The 22,900-nt window shown below is 39.4% G+C and overlaps 1 protein-coding gene across 1 annotated transcript in view; it reads right to left on the bottom strand.

Moving 5' to 3' along the window:
• dcc (DCC netrin 1 receptor) overlaps positions 1 to 22,900 on the bottom strand; it is a 212,975-nt gene that overhangs the window by 66,072 nt on the left and 124,003 nt on the right. The window contains exons 9-12 of the mRNA XM_085926817.1: positions 20,030 to 20,184; positions 19,507 to 19,655; positions 18,317 to 18,455; positions 7,119 to 7,168 (exon numbers count right to left, since the gene is read on the bottom strand). Of these exons, the coding sequence (XP_085782943.1) occupies positions 7,119 to 7,168; positions 18,317 to 18,455; positions 19,507 to 19,655; positions 20,030 to 20,184 (493 nt within the window). The remainder of the gene's footprint in view (positions 1 to 7,118; positions 7,169 to 18,316; positions 18,456 to 19,506; positions 19,656 to 20,029; positions 20,185 to 22,900) is intronic.

Genomic DNA, 22,900 nt, shown 5'->3' on the forward strand with positions numbered 1-22,900 from the left:
TCAATCGGCCTACCAAGCATGTCTTTGGGATGTGGGAGGAAACCGGAGTGCCCGGAGAAAACCCACGTGGGCTTGGGGGAAAACATGCAAACGCCACAGAGGGAGGGCCGGAGTTGGAATCGAACCCGCACCCTCCTAACTGTGAGGCGGACGTGCTACCCAGTGCTCCACCGAGCCGCCTACAACTGGTTCATAAAGCAAATTTCATCCTTTTATCCGAACAATATAACCTAATTTGTACTTAAAACTAATGAATTTGCCTCATGAATCAGTATTTTTGACTGCTCTAGATGGCACTCCTTGGTCAATGTTGGGTTGAAAGTCCTCTGAATTGCCATTTCTTAAACCCCTTTCTTTAAACCAATCGTATACCAACAAAAACCCTTCTAACTGTGAGGCGGATGTGCTACCCAGTGCGCCACTGAGCCGCCTCATTTACAATTAATTTTAGTTTATTTTGGTTTCATGTAAACAATGGAATTTCTCATAATTGCTTTTGCACTCTTGTGGTAGAAGTAAAGTGGCCACATGCTGCACAAAATGCTGCCTCTGCCCAAATCTGTTGATACAATGTACTGAAAAAAGTTGAAGTTCCAGGGTGAATTGCAGTACAGTTAAACAATCTACCAATGTTATAGTGACATGGGCCACCGAGGAATTCATTGACATTTAGTGTGCACCTGTTCCCCATGCGTCTCCTCACCCTGCTAATTGATTACAGCAGAACTGATTATGGAGGGGGAGGGGGAACAGTCGAGATGAGAGGATGCTGTTTGCCAAATAGCTCCATATTGGGTCTTTTCCTCTTCTCGCTCACCTCCCTTCCTCAGGCCTGGCATCACTGTGCGCTTCATTAACTAATTAGTCACTTTGACAGCACACAGTTGGATGTGTGGTCTCCATGGAAACAATACAGAAGTTAAATACATGTTGGAACAACTCCGACAGAGGGACACAGTGGCAAACCATCCATGAAGGAGAATGAATAGCCTCTTTATTTAGAGACCAAAAGTCTCCAGTGAGAAGGTGTTAACTCAGTTTTGGAAATATTGAACAATAAACATTACATTATCGGATTGGATTTAACCAAAAACATGAATTTAAAAAAGTCTGCTTGTTAATTGGTATTCAGCCATTACAGTAATAAACAGTATTGTTTATGCATTTTTTTGTGAAAACTACCTTACAGATTTTAAATGAGGTATCATAGAGGGGTGGTGCGTAGTCCAGTGTGAAAGGAACCCATACAGATTTGAAATTATTCCACTTATGATGACAATATAAGTTGACCCATTTTTCGACAAAAATAAATTAAGACTATTCCCTATTTTAAGCATATGCAGACGTAAAAAGTGTCAGTTTTCAAATAATTCATACATTTGAAGTATTTGTTTTGCCCACTATCACTTTCGAGATAATGTATCAATAAAAGTACATAATTACAATTTGGTTTGATCTTTGGTTGATGTCGAGGTTTAATAATAAAGTTTGCCAGATTTTATAGAAGAGAAGAAACTATTTTCTATTGTACGTTTTGGGGTGTCAAACAAATTTTTTTCCCGGGCTGCATTGTAGCTTCTTTCGGAGGGCCATTATGACTGTCAACCCAAATAAATGCTTGAGCACCTCATATTATATACGGTAAAAGCTACAAAAAAACTGACAAATAACTCGTTTTCAAATCAGACGAGTAAAAACTGGTCAAATATTTAAAAAAATATATTAAAAGTGAAGACAATTGGCAATTCTAGGAATGACACACAAATTTGATGCACAGTTTCTCTTCGCGGGCCACATAAAATGATGTGGTGGGCTGTATCTGGTCCCCGGGTCTTGAGTTTGACACGTGGTCTACAGAGTGTCATCATAATCACTGTAAAAAGCAATTTTTTTAACAGCCCTCGTTGGTGCTTATTAAATGATATGTGGTAAGTTTCCAATATGATAGGGCTGCTGCCACACTTGCTTCACCAATGTTCCTACTTCTATATATTTTGTTGGCAGTCATTCGGCAAACAAGTTGTACAACTGCAATGCAACCGCTGCTCAACCCTACAAGCTGGTTATTGTCACCCGGGATGCACATTAATTTATTATAGCTGCAGCTATTATTGCTTCTACACATTCTTTAATGCCTTCCTATTTTGGCTGCAGCTGCTGCTCATTATTCCTATAGCCTCTTTTTTTCTTAGTTTCATTTGGACCTCAATTTTCATGAGGATTTATATCAAGATTTGAGCTCCAATGGTTACAAACAGACTTGCAAATTAGTGTTGTGACATCCTTGATTGATTCATTCAAACAAACAAATCTTTAGAGTAAACATATGGAATGGAGTTATTCCATGAAAGTTTTTGTTTCTCAGTTCAGTTCAAGCAGGGACTGTACTGGCTGGCAGGCAGAAGAACTAATGCATTCTGTCACCCACTCATGAACAGTGAACTGAGTAATGAAACACCTGAATAAGGTTTTACTTTTTTGGTAAAAAGAAATCTAAAAGGTTCTTAATACTAGTCATCTGATAGATCATACTTGTATAAGTCACTTACTGTATTTACTGTGTTTATCATTTTCCTTCATAAAAAAAAAGATTGTTAATTTTCAGTTTATATTACCTATAAACTGAAAATTAACAATGTTAACAAAAATTAACAAGCGCTTACTTCTTCCGTGTTGACAAGTAACATTGCGTATGCGTTAAGTCACATTTTCAGTATGTTGACAACTCATGTGTACCATTCATCCAGCAACATTCACAATGGAGAAAGACAAGAGATTCATGTTTATAAACTAAAAATACAGTCACTATTTTGAGCTGGTCTCAGCTAAAGAGGAAAGTATTGCTGTTGGTTTTACAGTCTGGTTGTTACAAAACGTTATCTGGCTTCAAAGACTTCTGATTTGAAGAAACATTTGAAGACACACCACAAAACATTGAAACCTCTGCAAAGCAGAGAGTTGCAGCAAATGCGGGAGGTCCCCCCAGCACTCAAACAACAACAAAACAAAAAGAAAACTACATTTTTAATCTCTAGGATGTTTGGTGCTCAGAAAACATGACTTGAAAAAACAGACAATCTGACAAGACGTTTGAAAAGCCAGTTATTGAGGTACAATACTACTGTAGTAATAACATGCAATTACAACATAAGATTAGGCTAACCCTTGTGACCTTAAAAACACCTAATGCAATATACAATTAGTGCTTTATATTTTTCATGGCCTAAGAACGGCCAGTAGTGTACAAATATATTGTTGACAAAAACAAAGAATTTTGAAACAGTTTGAAAAGGCCCAAATCGGACCAGCGTTTGAGGATGGCTAGGAATGCTGTCAGGGACACTTACAGTTGATCTGGAGGTGCAGCCACAAATACATAAGGAGCAGGAAAATTCACTGGAAATCATTGTGATGGATTTTGATCATGGACCTCCAGTCGTACCATGATATGATTCAGATTAAACTGAAACTTAATAGGGACAGAAGTGACATCATGCAATCTGTGTTTAAAAAAAAAAAAAAAAAAAAAAAAAAGATATCAACCCGGTTTCTCTCGATGATGGAGGAAAGAAGAAATTGCAGGCCAAATAAGGGTTATTTTGGGGGGGTCCAATAGGGCAACATGAAGCATAAAAAAAAGTTAGTGATAAAATATTTGAGGTAGTAAAACTAAAATAACGTAATTTAATAAAAGTAATTTCAGTAGGATGTTTTGCTGTTCCATTAGTTACTACTTAAATTTGTTTTAATCTCACAAAGAATCAGCAGGAAACTGATTAAACTGCTTCTGCTTGGTAATAAAAGTTGAGTAAGTAAAGTAAATAAAAGTGTTAAATTAATAGTACAGTAAATGTTTTCAGAATTCCATCCAGATCTCGAGCCTACAAAAGTCCAGACAGAAAAATACCTAGCCTGGACACCTAAGAGAATTCAAAGCAAATACACATACAAGGACATAATCACCCAAGCATACAACAAAAGCAGCCCCTTTGACAGTCATGCTCAACTGACCTTTGGGAACGGCAGTTTTGGAAATTGATTTGTGAGAAGCTGGTTTGATTGGGCCAACTTTTAAACAGCAGGGGGATTCAAAGTTTGCTAACAACTGACTGAGTCCAACCAATATTGCTGCATTTTTCTCAGTTGGACTTGAATCCTGTCTGATGTTGCGTGTTTAGTTGAGCCACAGCACAGTGGAAAACACACCACTGATACAGAATGCATATAATTGAAATTATTTTCAGCTGTGTCCTGATTAAATATGGTGTGGAGTTCGTGTTGGTTATCTCTCAATAGTCTGACTTTCTTCAAGAGTGTAAAAACATTCAGGTTAAAATTCTGCGATTGTGCGTCACCGTCTCTTTCCATAGCACGGGTTTTAGTGAATACACTTTGAATTTGTATTTTCCGCTTCACATTTATGGTTGTTGTTTTTGTAATTTCGGTCAAGAATTGATCTTTACTCTCACACTTTGTTGCACCCGTCCATTGTGATACAAACCCTAGCATTGTAGCTAACTAAAGAGTGGAGCAAGATACACTGGATTGCAATGATTAGTTAACCAATAAATTTCACTTACACATTACTATGGGAATTAAATGGGAAGAAGACAACAAGCGCTTTAAAAAAACAAGTGAAAACTTTCTCCAAGCACACAAAGCACATGTAGACTGGTTGGGCAAACTCCAGGGCCAACTCCAAGATATTTCTGAGTGCCGGCAGCTTGTCCACTAATCCTGGACGAAAACCACATGGATCTTCTGAATCGGCGAAGTGACTTCAAAAATGGAACCTCCTTTCAAGAACCCTTGAATAGACCTTGCAAGAGGGGCTGATGGGTGTGATACCATAAATTTCAAACACACCCTCTAGTTCTCCTTCTTAAAATAGGTTGACCACCATCTCTGTCTAACAGTCCAGAGACACTACCCCTGATGCCTGATGACTTGATGTTGTCTCTGGCTTGTCAACCAAGACACAACCCTACAACATCTGGAGCCTTTAGGAACAACAGGTGTACCTCATTCACCCCCAGATGCTTAGTCTAAATTCATAAGAAATGTCATCTTTTCATCTTCCTCTATACTCTGCTGGATAAAGTGCCACTTGATAATCCAATATGAGCATAAACTATTCTACTTTTACCCTCTACATAGGTAAAATACATTTGGAAGCTTTTGATGTCTGACATTGTTCTGTCAACAGCATGGCAACATCTGCTAAGCCTCCAGACAAACAAATACCAAATTTGGTTCACATCATGTGCATGTACATTATTAAGGCTGGGACAGGTGTGCAAATCCCCTGTTCATTTTGATTCACATTTCAAAAGCTTTTCATAGCCACATCGCCCGCATGCATGAGCAGGGATGCTTGTAGCTCAAATATACTGTAGCCAGCTGGGACACTGACTGAAAGAAGAGTTGGCCCTGACTATTCCGAAAAAAAAACCCATTTAGGTTCTAAATATGATTTATGTATGAAAACACAATGAGAATAATGTGTTTTAGTGTTTAATCAGCGAAATAAATAAATAAATAAATAAATAAATAAATAATTTAAACATTTGCAACACATAAAAAAACAAATAAAATAATTTGAACGATCATGACTGATCAAAACAACAGTGCTGCTATTCTTGATCTGAACTCAGTCTTTTGAAAAGAAAAGTCCATTCACTGTTTCTTGACATCAAACTGCAGCTCTGACATCATGCATCGATCAGGCCTTTAAGCAGAGAAATATCAATCACATTCAGGAACGTTAGCAGACAGAAACTAAATGAGGTCAGCTCTCCACAGACAGTCTGAACCACCTCTTTATGGACATGAATTATGAGCCGTCCACATTATATTTGGAATCATTTTTCGTATTCTCCGATGGTAAATTGCGTGGACTAAATATATGTCAGGAAAAATTATACAGTTCGGGAGGAAGGCCATTTAAGTTTTTAAATTAGACTTACTCTCTTATGCAAAGGAGTAACAATGTCAAAATACACAAATGATAGTGAATTATAGTACATGTAGCTTCCATTCTTAGCAGTCTGGTGCAAATCACTTGGATTGTGGCGGGTTGGTTTTGTATCATGGCTTACCCCGGCTCACCCACAATGCCAAGTAAGGATTTTGTTACTATGATGACCGGGAGCAAGACCCCATAAAGACTGACATTTTCCCATATGGAGAAAGTATTTCATCACCAAGCGGCTGAATTAGAAAATAAAATGTAAAGGTAGAAGGAGGCGAAATGTAGTAATTTAACACATTGACTCTACACACACACACAGAATCCAGGAGTCACAATGAGCAAACTCATGAAGCTCGGGGGTTAGCATCACAATAATTAGTATATCTAATGGTTGCTGAGAACAGGATAGCATTTTTAGTCTTCAAATTGAAAGCTTATGGACAAATACATGATGCAAGACCTTGGGTCCATGATCCAGTTATGTTTGTCAGAATGATTATTACATTCCTTTTTTTAATGTCTGATTCTGTCTCTGAATGTTATTTTTTTAACAACATTCCCATGAATCAATGTGAATAGTGTATGAGCATGCCAACATGTGAACATATTTGCGGTGGATATCAATCAGTAAAATGAGGTCTTTCCACAAGAGGGAAACGGTTGACTGATGCCAATGTCACACTTGTAAAGTCAGAATAAACATAATCAATCACAGCCGGTAAAATCATGTTAATCGTTTATGTAGTTTACAGCAAATTTAATTAAAAGCTGATGTCAGTTTTAAGCATCTGTCAACGTGCACACTGAAATTTAAATAAAGTTTCTGTTTGTATATTATGATATACAGGTAAAATGAATCAAACTTGGCATGTTTAGCATATAGATGGTGGTGTTAATTCTCTGTATTGTTTGGCCTTAGCATCAAGTATTTATTGCTTAAATGTTTCCTTGTCCCATTTATTATGAATGAATTCTCTTCTGACCTGCATCAGAGGCTCCAAAACACATTACATGTTTTGGGGGATTCAAATTGAAAATGGAAGCTATACCTATGCACGTGAAGACCTTAAGACATGGTGGACAAAAACATATAACAGGAATATATTTTAAAAAAATGTTGAAAATATTTGAAAAATAGATATCTTACCCTGGAAAGCACAACCTCTAAGGTGATGTTCTGGGGAGGTGCACTGGGTACTGCATAGGAAACAAATACAAGACAAAAGCATATACTGAAAATTCATACATATATAGTGTAATGCATACTGTATATAAATACTGCAAACTATTTTAAATAAGTTCCAGAGTCGGGCATCTGTGCATCTAATTTGATCATTTTGCCCAAAAAATTAATTTTGCATCCAAGCCAAACCTACTCGGGCTTTGGAGCTGCAATACTACTTTTACTCATGCACATTTGTGCAGTGCAAACTGGCATCTATTACATTTCCTGATGATAGAGATCTTTTTTGAAATGATGACTACCGTAACTTTCGCACTATAAGTCGCGGTTTTTGTCATAGTTTGGGTGGGGGGGCGACTTATACTCAGGAGCGACTTATATGTGATTTTTTTCACAAATTTTCAAAATTCAAAAATCCGCGATGTAGTGAAACCGCGATAGACAAACCGCGATGTAGCAAGGGATTACTGTCATTTGAACTGCAAGTGACGTCACCCGTGTCGCACGGCGGTTGTTTACATAAAGCAGGGGTGTCCAAACTTTTTGCAAGGAGGGCCAGATTTGATAAAGTGAAGGGGCCCGGGGGCCAGTAGTTTTTTTGGACATTTTTTTAACTACAATTTCATCCAAATAAACACTGTTATAAAACAAATTTCATTCTCCCAATTGTCTTTATTTTCTAAATGACAAAACCAAATATAAGCCACTCAGGCAGATGTGAACAACTCTAAAAACACAAATTCTGCCTTTCATTCATATCTGAAGAGTCCGATAACATTGAACAAACTGTATGAAATACCTTAAATTTTCATGAGTTTAAAATTATTTTCGCCTCATGAACATTTTAAACAGGAGTTATAAGTAATACATAAAATACGATAACATTGAACAAACTGTATGAAATACCTTAAATTTACATGAGTTTAAAATTATTTTCGCCTCATGAACATTTCACACAGGGTTCACGCAGCCGGTTCGCGCGTACCCTTTTTACAACGGGTTTATTTCCGCATTTGACTTGCGCATGCTCCGCATAGCAGGACAGCTGGAGTCATGTTCTCGCTGTGAAATCACGCCGGGTCGTGCGAGATTACATTTCTGCGGCATAAATATAAAATAGCTTTGGTACGTGTGTATTAAAGCGCTGGTCAACAATGGCGGCGGGCCACATACTAAAGATTTTATCACAGAGGCTGCGGGCCTGATGAAATTTGACCACGGGCCGCAATTGGCCCGCGGGCCGGACTTAGGACATGGCTGACATAAAGGGCAAAGGATTCGATCACGGGATGACGAAGATGACGAAGGGACCCATGTACTACCGGCATCATTAGCGGCTTTGTTTGTAAGTGACACGGAGGACGAAGAGTTTGAAGGATTTAATGATTTGGAGTGACACAGAAGGTTTGAAAAACTATTATGGCTTTTACGCACGCCCGGTCCTTCTCGACGGGAGCTCTCTTTCACCTTCGTGGATGGAAGTCGGGGGCTGGCGCTCGGCCGGGTGGCTGTCCGGGGACGGTGGATGGGGCTCGGACATGGCTTTTACGCACGCCCGCTCCTGTTCTATGGAGCTCTCTTCCACATCTGTGGATGGAAGTTGGGGGCCGGCGCTCAGCCGGGTGGCTGTCCGGGGACGGTGGATGGGGCTCGGACATTGCTTTTACGCACGCCCGGTCCTATTTATGGAGCTCTCTTCCACCTCCGTGGCTGGAAGTTCAGTAGTTGTTGGCTCGTTGAACTCTTGTTTTGTGAAATAAAGAGCCGTTTACCAAACCCACGTCTTTCCTGGTACTTTGTTAACGCTACAATATAGTTATATACAAGATCTCTGCAGCGCACGCGCGGCGTTGTTGACATAAAGAACGAGGATTTTGATCGATGGATTTAATGATTTGGAGTGACACAGATGGTTTGGTAATATTGTTGTAATATGATAGTCATTTGAAATGTACTTTATACATTGTTATATGGGTCTGTGGAATAATTAGAAATGCAATTTACAACAGGTCCGACGTCAGCATATGCGGCGCATACGCGGCATTGTTTACATAAAGTAAGATCGATGGATTGAATGACACAGATGGTTTTATAAATGGGTTATTTATGTAATACTTACTTGAATAACTCAGAATGTTACGTCAGGCCCGTTCTCAGCTCCTTGTTTGTGTATATGTCACGTTAGCATACCGTATCGTTTAGCCTGTTGTTGCTGGTTCATGTCTGTTTTTGGTGTTGGATTTTGACAAGTAAATTTGCCCCAAAAGTGCGACTTATACTCCGGTGTGATTTATATGTGTTTTTTTTCACTTTATTGTGCATTTTATGGCTGGTGCGACTTATACTCCGAGCGACTTTTAGTCCGAAATTTACGGTATATCTCAAGGACAGATTATTTTACTTAGTCTTGTTGAAAGCCTCGATACTGACATTGAAATTCTCTTTAAAGCTGAACACAATAGCACAAGTGACTTACTCATGTGTTTGTCGTAACAGAAGCACATTCAATAATAAACAAATAGAATCTCCCTGCTCCTCCATTCTAAACAAAATACATGCAGACATCTCGTGTTCATCATTATTCATGTGACATATCATGAGAAGCCCCAACTGTAACAGCGCATAACCAAACATGACTCTCAGGGATTTAGAGTGATGATATGCTCCTTGCAAGTATGCACGTCTCTCGTATCGAGGCCATGTGTAAAAGCTTGGTATGGTGATGTGCTTTTAGGTTATGTTGGTGCTGTGACCCGAATACAAGTAAGGTTTAGAGGTTTAACAGAGTCAAGCAGTTTGCGCAGTAAGATTAAACCTCATTTTGTGACACCTTTAAGAGGAATAATACCAGATAGCTACTTAAACTAATGGTTTCATCCCTATTGCAATCTTGCCAGCTTCTAATGTCAGACGCTGTGGGTCTGAGTCCAATTATGAGTCCGCCTCAGTGATGTGCTGTGCAGCGACATTGCTGCTGTGACTGGAATGGGAATGAGTGGGAGAGGAGGAATGCTGAACAAAGTTTATTTACACGGCACCACTGAAAGAACTGAAATGAGAATGGCTAATTTATTCTATATATTGTATAGGAGCCCCTTGAAAATAAGAAACCATGTGAAGGAGTTACCCCTAATATTTTACATATGAATTATACCTAATAACTTGAAAATATACTGTAACTACCAAGTTATCTGCCACATACAGAATTACATTGTTTTAAATTATAGAATGAGTACGTTAAAATGTCTGTTTTTGTCCAAGCAGAGATGTTAGAGGTACCATGGTGGAATAGTGTTTAACTCGCCTGCCCCACAATCAGGAGATCTTGGTTTAAATTTCAGTTGTAACGTCTCTGTGTGTTGTTTGTATGTTCTCCATGTGGTTGCATGGGTTTTCTATGGGTTCTATAAAATTCATTTACGTGCTGTGATGTACTTTTTTGTTCATCCAACATTCAAAATGAGGAGCGGGAGATATTTTTTATTTTTATTTTCCATGCAGCATTAAACTTAGTTTTAAATGACCAGAAACACAGTCCTTAAAACTGCAACAGTAACTGCAACTGGAACTATATATTTCGAAAGAAGACATGCTCACCTTTTTCCCACTTCTGCAAGTTGCTTTTTTATTTGAGCTCTGCTGATTGGTTAATGCCACTCTCTGTAGGTGACTGTGACCAGACTCAATCGCTAGCACAGCGTTGAGTCTGGATTTCCAGGCTAATACACTCAGTGTAAAATATCATTGTAATTTTGTGATATTGTGGAGTTTTGTTTCTCTTCATTTGACATTGGAATAGCTACATTTTGTTTCCTCCAGTTAACATTTTTAGATTATGGCTATCTTTTTTAGTTTTTCATTGTCTGGTTGAGGATTTTAGATCAGGCGCTGTAGTTAATATTTGTCAACTGTGGGCTTGTGAAGCCATTTGAGACGTACTTAGCTGGAACATTTTGGCAGTAAATGGGTCCTATGTCTCTTGGCTTGTCTGGGAATTCACGATCCCAAAGTCTGAGCCTCTCTGCCTGGACTATTGCCCCCGTGACCTCTTCATAAGCAGACGAAGATGGATGGATGGTTTGAATGAACACTGACTTACGACCTACCTGATTAACTGTCCGCAGCTTATCTATTGATTCAGCTGCTCATTGCGTGTGTTTCTGTGTGAGTGGGTGTACGCTTACGAATGTGTGCTTGAGTGTGAGCGAGAGTAATTAGGCCACAAGTCATGGTTATCACAGCGCCACAGATGGGGAGATGCACAATTCAACCAGTCAGTATCTGTGCTCACTTAGTCTCAGATCATTGTGCCGTGCGACTGGAGCTGGACAGATGACGCCATTATCTTTCACTGTCTATGCATGCAAGTTTATTTATGATGACATTACCTCCTGGCAGGACTTAGGTGTACAAATTTATATCCAGGTAAATATTCCAGTCATAGCAATTACAAGAGATACAGATTAAAGCACAGTAACATTTTACTTGATTTTACTGAAAAATGTGATATATATCCTATATCCTTTTGGCTGCACCAGGTAAACTCGCAACTTATGTGGTGAATCGACTGTCCTCAGGCGAAGAGCAAAAGCGGAGCACATTTTGTTTGCAATCAATTTTTCCTCTCAAACAAGGTCCCAGTGGAACTTTGAACGTGGAGGAGTTCAAAAAGATCTTTTTTTTGTCACTTTTGTCACTTCTTTTTGCCACAGACGATCCATTCCTGTGCAGTTTTCTGTTGTAACTTTGTTGCAACAGACGGTCCATTCCTGTGCAGTTTCTGTTGTTAATTTATTGCCACAGACGAACCATCCCTATGCTGTTTAGTGAAAGGAAATACAAGAAATCGGAACCGATCTAAGCAGATTGTGAACCCGCGAGTTTGTTAGCAGACTGCTAACAGCTGATTTACCGGGGAACAGCTGATTGAGCTGTCAAAGAGATATCTGCGACCAACGTGAGCAATAAGGAGCCAAAAAAAAAACCTAACCATGTCCACGGAGAAGGTCGATGACATAAAAAGGTCACTTGACTTCCTTTCGGAAGTTTCTGCTGTAAGGATGTGGCAGAAAAACATCTTGGCACTGGTAGAAGAGGTAAATGTATGCTCAATGCTGAGAAGGACAACCGGCTTGCCTACCTTGAAAGTCGGGTAGCGGACATTGAGCAATATACAAGAATAAAACATTGTCATCACAGGAATAGCAATTAAACCTATATCTTATGCAAGGGCAGTGACGGCAGGTAACGATGGCTGTGAGCAAGATGCAAGCTCAGCCGAGCAACAGGTAGCTGCGTTTCTGCAAACTAAAGGAATAACTATGGACTCCAAGCAGGTTGAAGCATGTCATCCACTGCCCAGAAGAAACAGTAATGACAAGCCAGTAGTCATTCTGAAATTTGTCAACAGGAAAAACACAGTTGCACTTCTAAAGCAGGTTAAATTGCTCAAAGGCACAGACACCAACATACCGTAATTTTCGGACTATAAGTCGCGTTTTTTGTCATAGTTTGGGTGGGGGGGTGACTTATACTCAGGACCGGGCATGCGTAAAAGCCATGTCCGAGCCCCATCCACCGTCCCCGGACAGCCACCCGGCCGAGCACCGGCCCCTGACTTCCATCCACGGAGGTGAAAGAGAGCTCCTGTTGAGAAGGACCGGGCGTGCGTAAAAGCCATAATAGTTTTTCAAACCTTCTGTGTCACTCCAAATCATTAAATCTTTCAATCTCTTCGTCCTACGTGTCACTTACAAACAAAGCTGCTAATGATGCCGGTAGTACGTGGGGCCCTTCGTCATTTTCGTCATCCCGTGATCGAATCCTTTGCCCTTTATGTAAACAACCGCCGCGCCGCACGGGGGACGTCACTTGCAGTTCAAATGACAGTAATCCCTTGCTACATCGTGGTTCGTTTATCGTGGTTTCACTACATCGCGGATTTTTGAATTTTTGAAAATTTGTGAAAAAAATCACATATAAGTCATTTGATTACAGTGAAAGCAGCACTCTGGACATAAATCAGGACATCGACCCAGACAATAATTTCTTCTTCACCACAAACAACACGTTATTATTACAGCAATGATCAGTACAATACGGACATCTTAACAAAAAATAAGCTATCTATGAACCATTTCAATAGCTGGAGTCTATATAAAAAATTAGTAGCATTCGGGATTACTCAAACACATTCAAACAACCATTTAACATAATTACTATTTCTGAGTCCTGGATTACAACTGAGAAGGGAATGCACTTTGAGATGTAAGGCTATGAATTCATACATAATAACAGACAGAGTAAAGGTGGGGGCGGTGTTGCAATCTATGGGGATTTGGATATGAAATTCAAGATTGTAGAGGCTATGACACAGGTGGTGGACAATCTTCTTGAATGTCTCACGATACAGATTTGTGTTGAAAAGAAAAAAGACATTTTTATAAGCTGTGTCTATAGAGCTCCTGGTTCTAGCATTGAGACATTCACAGAATGGATAGAAAGTGTGATTATACAAAAAGGCAACACAAATATTGTTATTTGCGGGGATTAAAACATTGATCTATTAAATCCAAATAAGCAACAAAATATTGATGATTTTTTAAATTTAATGCATAGCCTGAGTCTCTTTACTACAACCACTAGACCCACGAGAGTAACATCACAGAGTGCTACTCTGATATATAACATATTCACCAATATAATAGAAATCAGGACAACAAGCGGGTTATTAATTACTGATATTATTTACCACCTTCCAGTGTTCACAGAATGTAACAATAACTTCAAATCTGAAATTGGGGTGCATAAACAACAAAGAAGAATTAGGACAGATGAGACAATTGCTACTCTAAAACATGAATTAATGGAACAGAACTGAGATGCAATATATAAAGAAAAAGATGTAAATAATGCATACCATAAATTGATGACTGTATTCACTTCATTATATAATAAGCATTGTCCAATCAAGGAATATAACAAAAAAACGAAATATAAGAACATGGTTGACGAAAGGCTAAGAAATGCCAGTAAAAAGAAAAAAATACTCTATAGGAACTTCATAAAACAGAGAACAGAAGGCGCTGAAGATAAATATAAGAGATATAAGAATAAATTAACTAATATAATAAGATTTAGTAAGAAAGAATATTATAAGAATAAATTAGAGAATAACAAAAAAATTATTAAGGGGATATGGACTCTCCTAAACCACATTTTTAGAGAAAGTACCGAACAACACAAATTACCTAAATATTTTGTTATAAATGATACTGAAAATTATAATATGGAGTTCTTTGTAAATGTTGGCCACACATCAAACACGTAAAGTCTAAAATTTCAAGAAGCATGGCAGTCATATACAAAGCAAAAGAATTACTGGATTATCATTCACTTCGTACACTTTATTGTTCTCTTGTCTTGCCCTATTTGCATTACTGTGCTGAGGTTTGGGGGAATACTTATAAAACTTCACTGCAGCCACTTATCTGCAGAAAAGAGCAATGAGGACTATTCATAAAGTCAACTACTTGGAACACACAAAACCACTTTTTCAAACTATTGAAATTCACTGACATAGTATCTTATCAGACAGCAATCATGTATAGGGCAAAAGCAAAACAACTACCAGAAAATATCCAAAACTTATTTCGGAATCGGGAGGGAGGTTATAAGTTAAGGGGGAATCACAACTTCAAAATCTTAAACATAAGAACAACCTTAAAAAGTTTCTGTATAACTATAACCAGGGTCAAACTATGGAACAATCTAAGTGTTCCTCACTTAGCAAAGTCCAAATATCCACCAGTTTAAAAGAATGCACAAAAATATGTTGTTTGTACAAAGGATAAAAGTGCCAAAGGGATACACACAAGTAAATATGAAACTGAAAAATAAGTGTGAAAGTGTGTCTACTTGTGTTGTAGAATTACAGTATATGTTGAATCATTGGTTTAATGGATAACGTGAGAAAGGGGTAGGAATCTAAAAAGCTATGCTTCATCCTACTCCTTTTCGAGCATTCTTTATTGATTGTGATTTATGTTATTTATTATTATTTATTGATTTTATTTTTTTCTGTTTGTTGGTTTATTTCTTGTTTGCTTGTTGTATGGATTTATATATGGCACTTTAAAGTGTTATTTGTTTTGTTTTTTTCTTTTTAGTTTTAAATGTTCAAAATAAAGATATCAATCAACCAACCGACCGATCGATCGATCGATCGATCGATCAATCAATCAATCAATCAATCAGTTAATTGTGGACAAGGACGTTCATGTCACGATCTGTCACAGTTTGTTTCCTTGTTTTAATGTCATAGTCGGACTTGCCTCTACACACAGTTTGGAATCTCGTACAAGTCCTTTTGAGAGGGGCTGGTCTCTCTTCCACTCTAGAGTTGCCCACGGTGAAAAACACAGAGCAGGTGTGGGCATACTTATTGCCCCCTGGCTGGGCGTCTGCACGCTGGGGTTCACCCCGGTGAACGAGAGGGTAGCCTCTTTCCACCTTCGGGTGGGGGGGACGGGTCCTGACTGTTTTTTGTGTCTATACACCAAGCTGCAGCTCAGCGTACCCACCTTTTTTGGAGTCCTTGGAAGAAGTGAGATCTGGAAGGGCATGATTGGGAGGATTGCTCCCCCCCAACCTGATCAGAACCCAAGTGATGTTCTATTACTGGACTTCTGTGCTTGACATAATGAACACCATGTTCAAACATAAGGCTGCCCATGTTTGCACCTGGCACCAGGACACCCTAGGCCGCAGTTCGATGATCGACTTCATAGTCCTGGCAGACCCAAACGTACTGTGAGGGACTGCTGGAAACGTCTGGCAAAATCCCCTGTCAGAAAGAGCTTCAACTCCCATCTCCGGCAGAACCTTTCCCACATCTCGGGGAAGGCGGGGGACATTCAGTCTGAGTGGACCATGTTCCATGCCTCCATTGTTGAGGCAGTTAACTGGAGCTGTGGCCGTAAGGTTGCCAGTTCCTGTCATGGCGCCAACCCCCAAACCCGCTGGTGGATACCGGCGGTAAGGGATGAAGGAGTTCTATGGGGCCGTTTTGGCCTGTGGGACTCCAGAGGCAGCTGACAGGTACTGGATGGCCAAAGCAGAACGTGGCTTCGGCAGTTGCTGAGACAAAAACCCTAGCGTGGGAGGAGTTTGGCGAGGTGATGGAGAATGACTTTCGGACGGCTTCAATGAAATTTTGGTCGACTATCCGGCGTCTCAAGAGGGAAAAGCAGTGCACCGTTAACACTATTTACAGTGGAGACGGCTGATCTTGACTTGGGATGTCGTGAGTCAGTGGGGACAATACCTCGAAGACCAACTCAATTCCACTGACACACCTTCCATTGTGGAAGCAGGGCTTGGAGACTCTGAGGTGGATGCTCCAATCTCTGGGTTTGAAGTCACCGAGGTAGTTAAAAAGCTCCAAGGAGGCAAGAGGTGGATGAGATTATCCTGGAGTTCTTAAATGATCTGGATATTGTGGGGCTGTTCTGGCTGACATGTCTCTACAACATTGTGTGGACAGCTGGGACTGTGCCTCTGGATTGGCACGCCAGTCTGCCAATCCAGAGGCACTGTCCCATATGTTCTTCTTAAAAAGGGGGACCACCACCCCAGTCCGGAGGGTGTGTTTCAACTACAGAGGAATCACACTGCTCAGCCTCCCTGGTATGGTCTATTCAGGGGTGCTTGAGAGGAGGGTCCGTTGGGAGGTCGAATATCAGATTCAGGAGGAGCAGTGTGATTTTCGTCCTGGCCGTGGAACAGTGGACCAGCTCTATACCCTCGGCAGGATTCTCGAGGGTGCATGGGAGTTCGCTCAACCAGTCTACATGTGTTTTGTGGACTTGGAAAAGAAGTTGGACCGTGTCCCTCAGGGAGTCCAGTGGGGGTCCCCGGGGAGGTGTTCCGCGCACGTCCCACCGGCAGGAGACCCCCCGGAACGACCCAGGATGGATGGATGGATGGATGGATGGATGGATGGATGGATGGATGGATGGATGGACAGATAGATAGATAGATGGATAAATGGATGGACGGATGGACAGATCGATAAACATAGATCTACAGTTCAGCTTTAAAGTCGTTTTGCCTAGTCATCTGCATGTACAGTTTTGGTGCTATTTAAAAAAAAAAAAACTTTTTATTATAAAACTTTGCTGCATGCAGAAGCTCTCAGTTTGAACAAGACACACTGACATTCATCAATGTATGCATGCAAATTCTAAGTGGTCCACAAAAAACAAGACAGCTGTGCTCACACTACTGATTAAAAAAAGTGAATGACATGCTGTAACACTATTACTCTCTGTTAATTTTTTGTTGTAAACGACCGCATTTTAAAGCTCAATTGTCTGAGAAGCTGCTTAACAGCTGTCACATTTCAAAGCTCGACTTTACAATTGAACTGCAATCATCGTAAATTACAAAAATGTATAATGGACGCTTCAGGCTTCTTGCATGATTTAATGAGATAGTCACTCTAATGTTGAATTTTTATTTCATATTGTCATTGCTGCCTCTTGTTGACTGAAAGTAAGAGAAAACATTCATGGTCGATAACAACTATATTTGCCTATCTTCATCCATTCCAGTATTCAAGTGAATAAAACGTCAACAACAACAAAAAAGATAGCAGGGGGAATGATAACTTTGTTTTGGTGTCGAGATGCCCAGAAATGTAATACAGTAAACAACAATTTAAAAAGTCAAGATAAGTGTGTTGTTGTAAATGTTCCGCACATTGTAAAAAGATGGAGGATTTTAAATCCCAGTTGGAAACAATCCAATCATGCAAGGACATATTATTTGCATACAAAGAGGAGAACAGTGTTTGTGTGTGAACTTTATGAGAGTGTCACACTGAGAGGTGCTTAATTAAAAATCCATGGTCCCCAGTGAAATGACTGACAGCAGAAGAGATTCACACATACACAAGCACACATATGCACACTCACTCACACACTCACACAGACTAACCAACCAACCCCTCAACCATGAAGCGCGTCATATGACAGTACCTAGTCTTGATACAAAAACATAATCGAGATTCAAGGTTTTAGAAGCAGAACTTCAAAACTTGAAATTCAGCATTGATTGCTGATCACATTAAAAAAGAAAAAAAAAAAAGGTAAAACACTCACCATCCGATTGTGTGGTGACAATGATGTTCTCTGAGGCAGTGCTGGGTCCAAAGCGGTTTATAGCCAAAACAGAGACGGTGTACTGTGTGAATTTATTGAGTCCCTCCATCTTATAGTTCAGTCCATTGACATCGACACTCTGAACACACACAAATAAGAGGAATTAGACTTTTTAGTCGATTTTTATTTACCAAAAAAAGACACATTCTTGATATACAGTATAAAATATAATTCAACGATGCCAACAAAAAGTTGGGCAAGCAGTGACAATAAACGAATCAAAGATTAGTTAAAATAGAGACAACGATTGCTGATGGCAGCCGGTAGACTACGTAACTCAATTAAAAAGATGCAAGTAACGCCAGGCTAAACATCATATAATAAATAGCATATTTGTTTATTTCCATGGTGATATTCATGTCAGTGGCCTGAACACCTATTGTGCCGGAATTAGATTTGGCCATACAGTAGTTTGGATGAATTTCTCTCCCCAAATTGTCAAACGTGCACACATTTTGGCTACCCGGAAACACCCAGTTTGGCGCAGAACAATCTACCAAATTCCAAAGCTGACCGAGCGAGGCTTGTACCTGCATGAAAATTAGGACACTACAGGCTGTCAACATGCTCCAACTGTGTTGTAAATCTTTGTAGGTGAATTTCACTTTCTATTTTTAGTTGCCCATCAAAAAACAAAAATGCAAACAAATGGGAAAATGACGACTAAGTTTTTAAATCTAACACATAAAAATGATCAAATGCCACATCAGATAACCAAAAAGACATGGAAAAATGTGCCAGACTTGGAATTTAACATTTTAATTGATAAAGCTATCATTTATTCGTTCAGCTTTACATCACCTAAAAGTTTGTTAACTGGCAGGAGTGATGATATGTTTGCTCGTTAGACCCCACAATTAGTGCAGTTCACAATCATGATCCATCAGATAACCAATCAGGCATAGTATATGTATTCGGAACAAACGTCTTTTAAGCGTAATAGATTTCATGCATTATGTCTGACATGGAAGATAGGTGTGCACTCCTGTTTGTCTAATCACACTGTTTTCACCTCATTTACATCTACATGGAGGATCATATGTAGATTAGCACAGGGGTCCCCAAACATTTATAAATTAGAATTTTGTAAAAATGGGGTGTGATTTGCATGCATAGTGTATGGTGGTGACCTGTTCCTTGCTTGAGAGACACTCCGTCCAGAGCACTCTGTAGCCCAAGATAGGTCCATTTGGAGCACTGGGGGTCTCCCAATTTATCTGGATGGAAGTTGGCGACAGAGCTTCAGCACGGATTGACTCTATCCTACTGGGTACCTGGACTGTACGTAAGAAGAGGGGGGGACACAGCTCTTATTAAATCAGCTGATTGTCTGTGTGTGCGTGTGCGCATATGCATGTATTATACATACATATACATAAATTATGTGTTGTGTATCACCCTCATACAAGGTTGTTGAATAACGTGAAAACACATTTTAAGAAATTCTAATATTTTGAATTCCAGACTGAATATTAACTCCAACCCAAACTTATCTTCTCCTTATGTTTGATAAACATTGCAATAATTGACTTGTAATTTCACTCTAAGCTAAATTCCTTTTTTTTTTTTTTTTTAACAAGACAAACTCAGTGTAATAACAAAGCGTATAGATCATAAACACACAAGAGAAAAGAAATCAAAAAACAAGCTCACGGTCTGGTTTGGTTGTGATCCTCAAGGCGCTGGAACTTTTTCCTGGTCCGACATCATTGTAAGCAATGACTCTGAAGCTATAAGTCTCCTCTGGCTTCAGGTTGGAAACCATCAGCTCCAAAGACTCAGGCTCCGACACATTTACGGACCTCTCCCTGTAACAGGAAAACAATAAAGCTAATTTTGTCATTCAACATATCAAGATTCAATTTCTTTCTCAAATACGATCATGTTGGAGACTGTCATTTGCATTTAGGACTCAGCTAGATGGCCTTGACTGTCCAATGTTCTAATATTCCATTTAGCCTGTTGAAAAATGACAAAATTAATGTCCTATTCTAAAATTCCGCAACATTAAAAAGACAACCACATTTTTTTTGGTAACAACGCAGATAATCTAGGTGTAATCTAGCCAAACGCCCAGTAACTACAGTTAATCCAATGATTACAGCATCACTGCATTCTCGCAATTAATTACCAAAGCAGAGATGAGTCATTCAAACTGCATTTCTTGCACCGCCTAGAGAAAAAGATGAGGGGAATCCATTTTTGGACTTCATGATGTCTTTAGAGATGTAGATTAACTGTTTAAAAATACTGAACAGCATTGTACGGCTGTAAACCGTATTCAAAATTAATACATTTTAATTTCCCGCATGTCATTGCTGACAAGAAAGTTTAGTGTTCATGTCTGTTTCTGTTGATGAGACGTGAAATGAGAATGTGAATATCACGCTTATGACTTTTACATAGTCACCAATCTATCTCAGTCAACTAGCTGTGTTCAAAGCAGGTGCTCAAGCCTGGCATCCCATAATAATATACGATGATTTATTACACTTAAAAAGTTTAGCATTTTACATTTCATTAGCGCTTGGAATATGGTGCAACTATTACACATAATTTTTTTTTAAACACTACCCACAAAATTTCCAAGACAATCTTTTGGAAGGAAGGAAGGAAGGAAGGAAGGAAGGAAGGAAGGAAGGAAGGAAGGGAGGGAGGGAGGGAGGGAGGGAGGGAGGGAGAGAGAGAGAGAGAGAGACAGACAGACAGACAGACAGACAGACAAAAAGAAAGAAAGAAAGAAAGAAAGAAAGTAAGAAAGAAAGAAAGAAAGAAAGAAAGAAAGAAAGAAAGAAAGAAAGAAAGAAAGAAAGAAAGAAAGAAAGAAAGTTCCATTTTTGCTATTGTATTATAGTGACTATATTATAGTGATTATAGAGCGAGGAATTTTTTTCCCACTTTTTCCAACCATATTTCAGTGGGGGACGGTACGCCCTTGGCCTCCTTCTAGCTCTGTCAGTGTACCAGAGACAAATTCCCTCCCTGTTTTACCATAGACAGTATTTGGACAGTAAAACCAAACTATGATTACTATGAAACTATAGTTGCATTTTGCTGTCGTTCCAGACATTGCATTGATGGTTTTCTTTTTAAATTGTATACAGTGATCCCTTGCTATTTTGCGGTTCGTCTTTCACGGCTTCGCGGTTTTTTAGATGATTAAATACTGCTATTTCAGATATTTCAGCGCATCGCGGCTTTTTGCGGCGACACTTGGGCTTTATCTGCCTATATGACTTTACAGCACACTATTGGCCGGAAGAGGAGATGGAAAAGACCTATAGGAAGATGTTGATCTGTATCCTTGCCGCTGATTGGCTTGGGACAGTTCTAGCAGTAAGAGCAGTTCTAATCACGATTTATTTCAGCAATGTATAACACATCCCCTCCTCCACTTGTTCAGACAGAACAGGTCAAGCATTATGAAATGCACCAAGGTTGTTAATCAGCAGCTGATCATCTTCTCTCACAAAAGACTATGTGAACCATCTGTGCACTTTCGAGGCCGTTAGTTTCCCATTATTACATGTCTGCTCTAGCAAGACATAAGGCCACCTGCCATGTAGCTGCTTCTGTGCGTCTTGTTTTCTGTAGTGAATATTTAAACTCAGATCATTTTGAAGGTAAGTCAGTGTCTGTGAGTTGGTCTTCATCATTGCTAACTGAATAAATACAGTAACTGGCCGATTTTATATAATTCAATTTTAGTTTTTTACGGAAGCGGAGTTACAATATTGTCAGATTGTTTTGTTTTTATTGAGAAAATTTGTCATATCTGCCTATTCCGACAATATGTTTTTTTTTTAAAGATTTTTGTATTTTTGGCATACAAAAAAACAAAAACAAAACAAAAAATGGCAGCAGAAGAAAATATAGTGCTTTTTAAAGACACGACACAAAACTGAAACTCAACAAAACAGTAAGAATGCGAGTGCAGGAGCCTTTCTCCATTCCAATGTTGCTGTACCGCAACAGTAAAACTGCAAACAATTTCACAAAGGGACCACTGGGGAAAACTAACGGAGACTGTGAAGAATTCACTCCACCAAAGGCATCCGGTCACCAAGCTAGAAGGAGCCGCACAGTTATTCACACAGCGCCACAACTGAAGCCAAAAAAGTGCCTCGGTGCTGGAGGTGGATGGCAACCGCGACTGATGAAACAGCACTTACCACAGTGCAGCAGATCATTAGTGCTGGTACCTGACACTTGCACGACACTACCAGTCATGCACAATCAGGGGAGAGGCTGATATAAGCATACGTTTCAAATAATTTCTCTTATATATACACATACATACACTGCTAAAAAAAATAAAGGAACACTTTGAAAACACATCAGATTTAAATTTCAATTTATCTATACTGATATGGACAGTTTAATGTCTCAGGAACAAAAGGACGCCACATCATTTGATGGAAATAAAAGTTTTCAGCATACAGCCCGCGTGGGTTTTCTCCGGGCACTCCGGTTTCCTCCCACATCCCCAAAACATGCTTGGTAGGCCGATTGAAGACTCTAAAT

The sequence above is a fragment of the Syngnathus leptorhynchus genome, chromosome 12, assembly GCF_054491065.1.
Source record: "Syngnathus leptorhynchus isolate UIUO chromosome 12, UIUO_Slep, whole genome shotgun sequence".
Classification (NCBI taxonomy): domain Eukaryota; kingdom Metazoa; phylum Chordata; class Actinopteri; order Syngnathiformes; family Syngnathidae; genus Syngnathus; species Syngnathus leptorhynchus.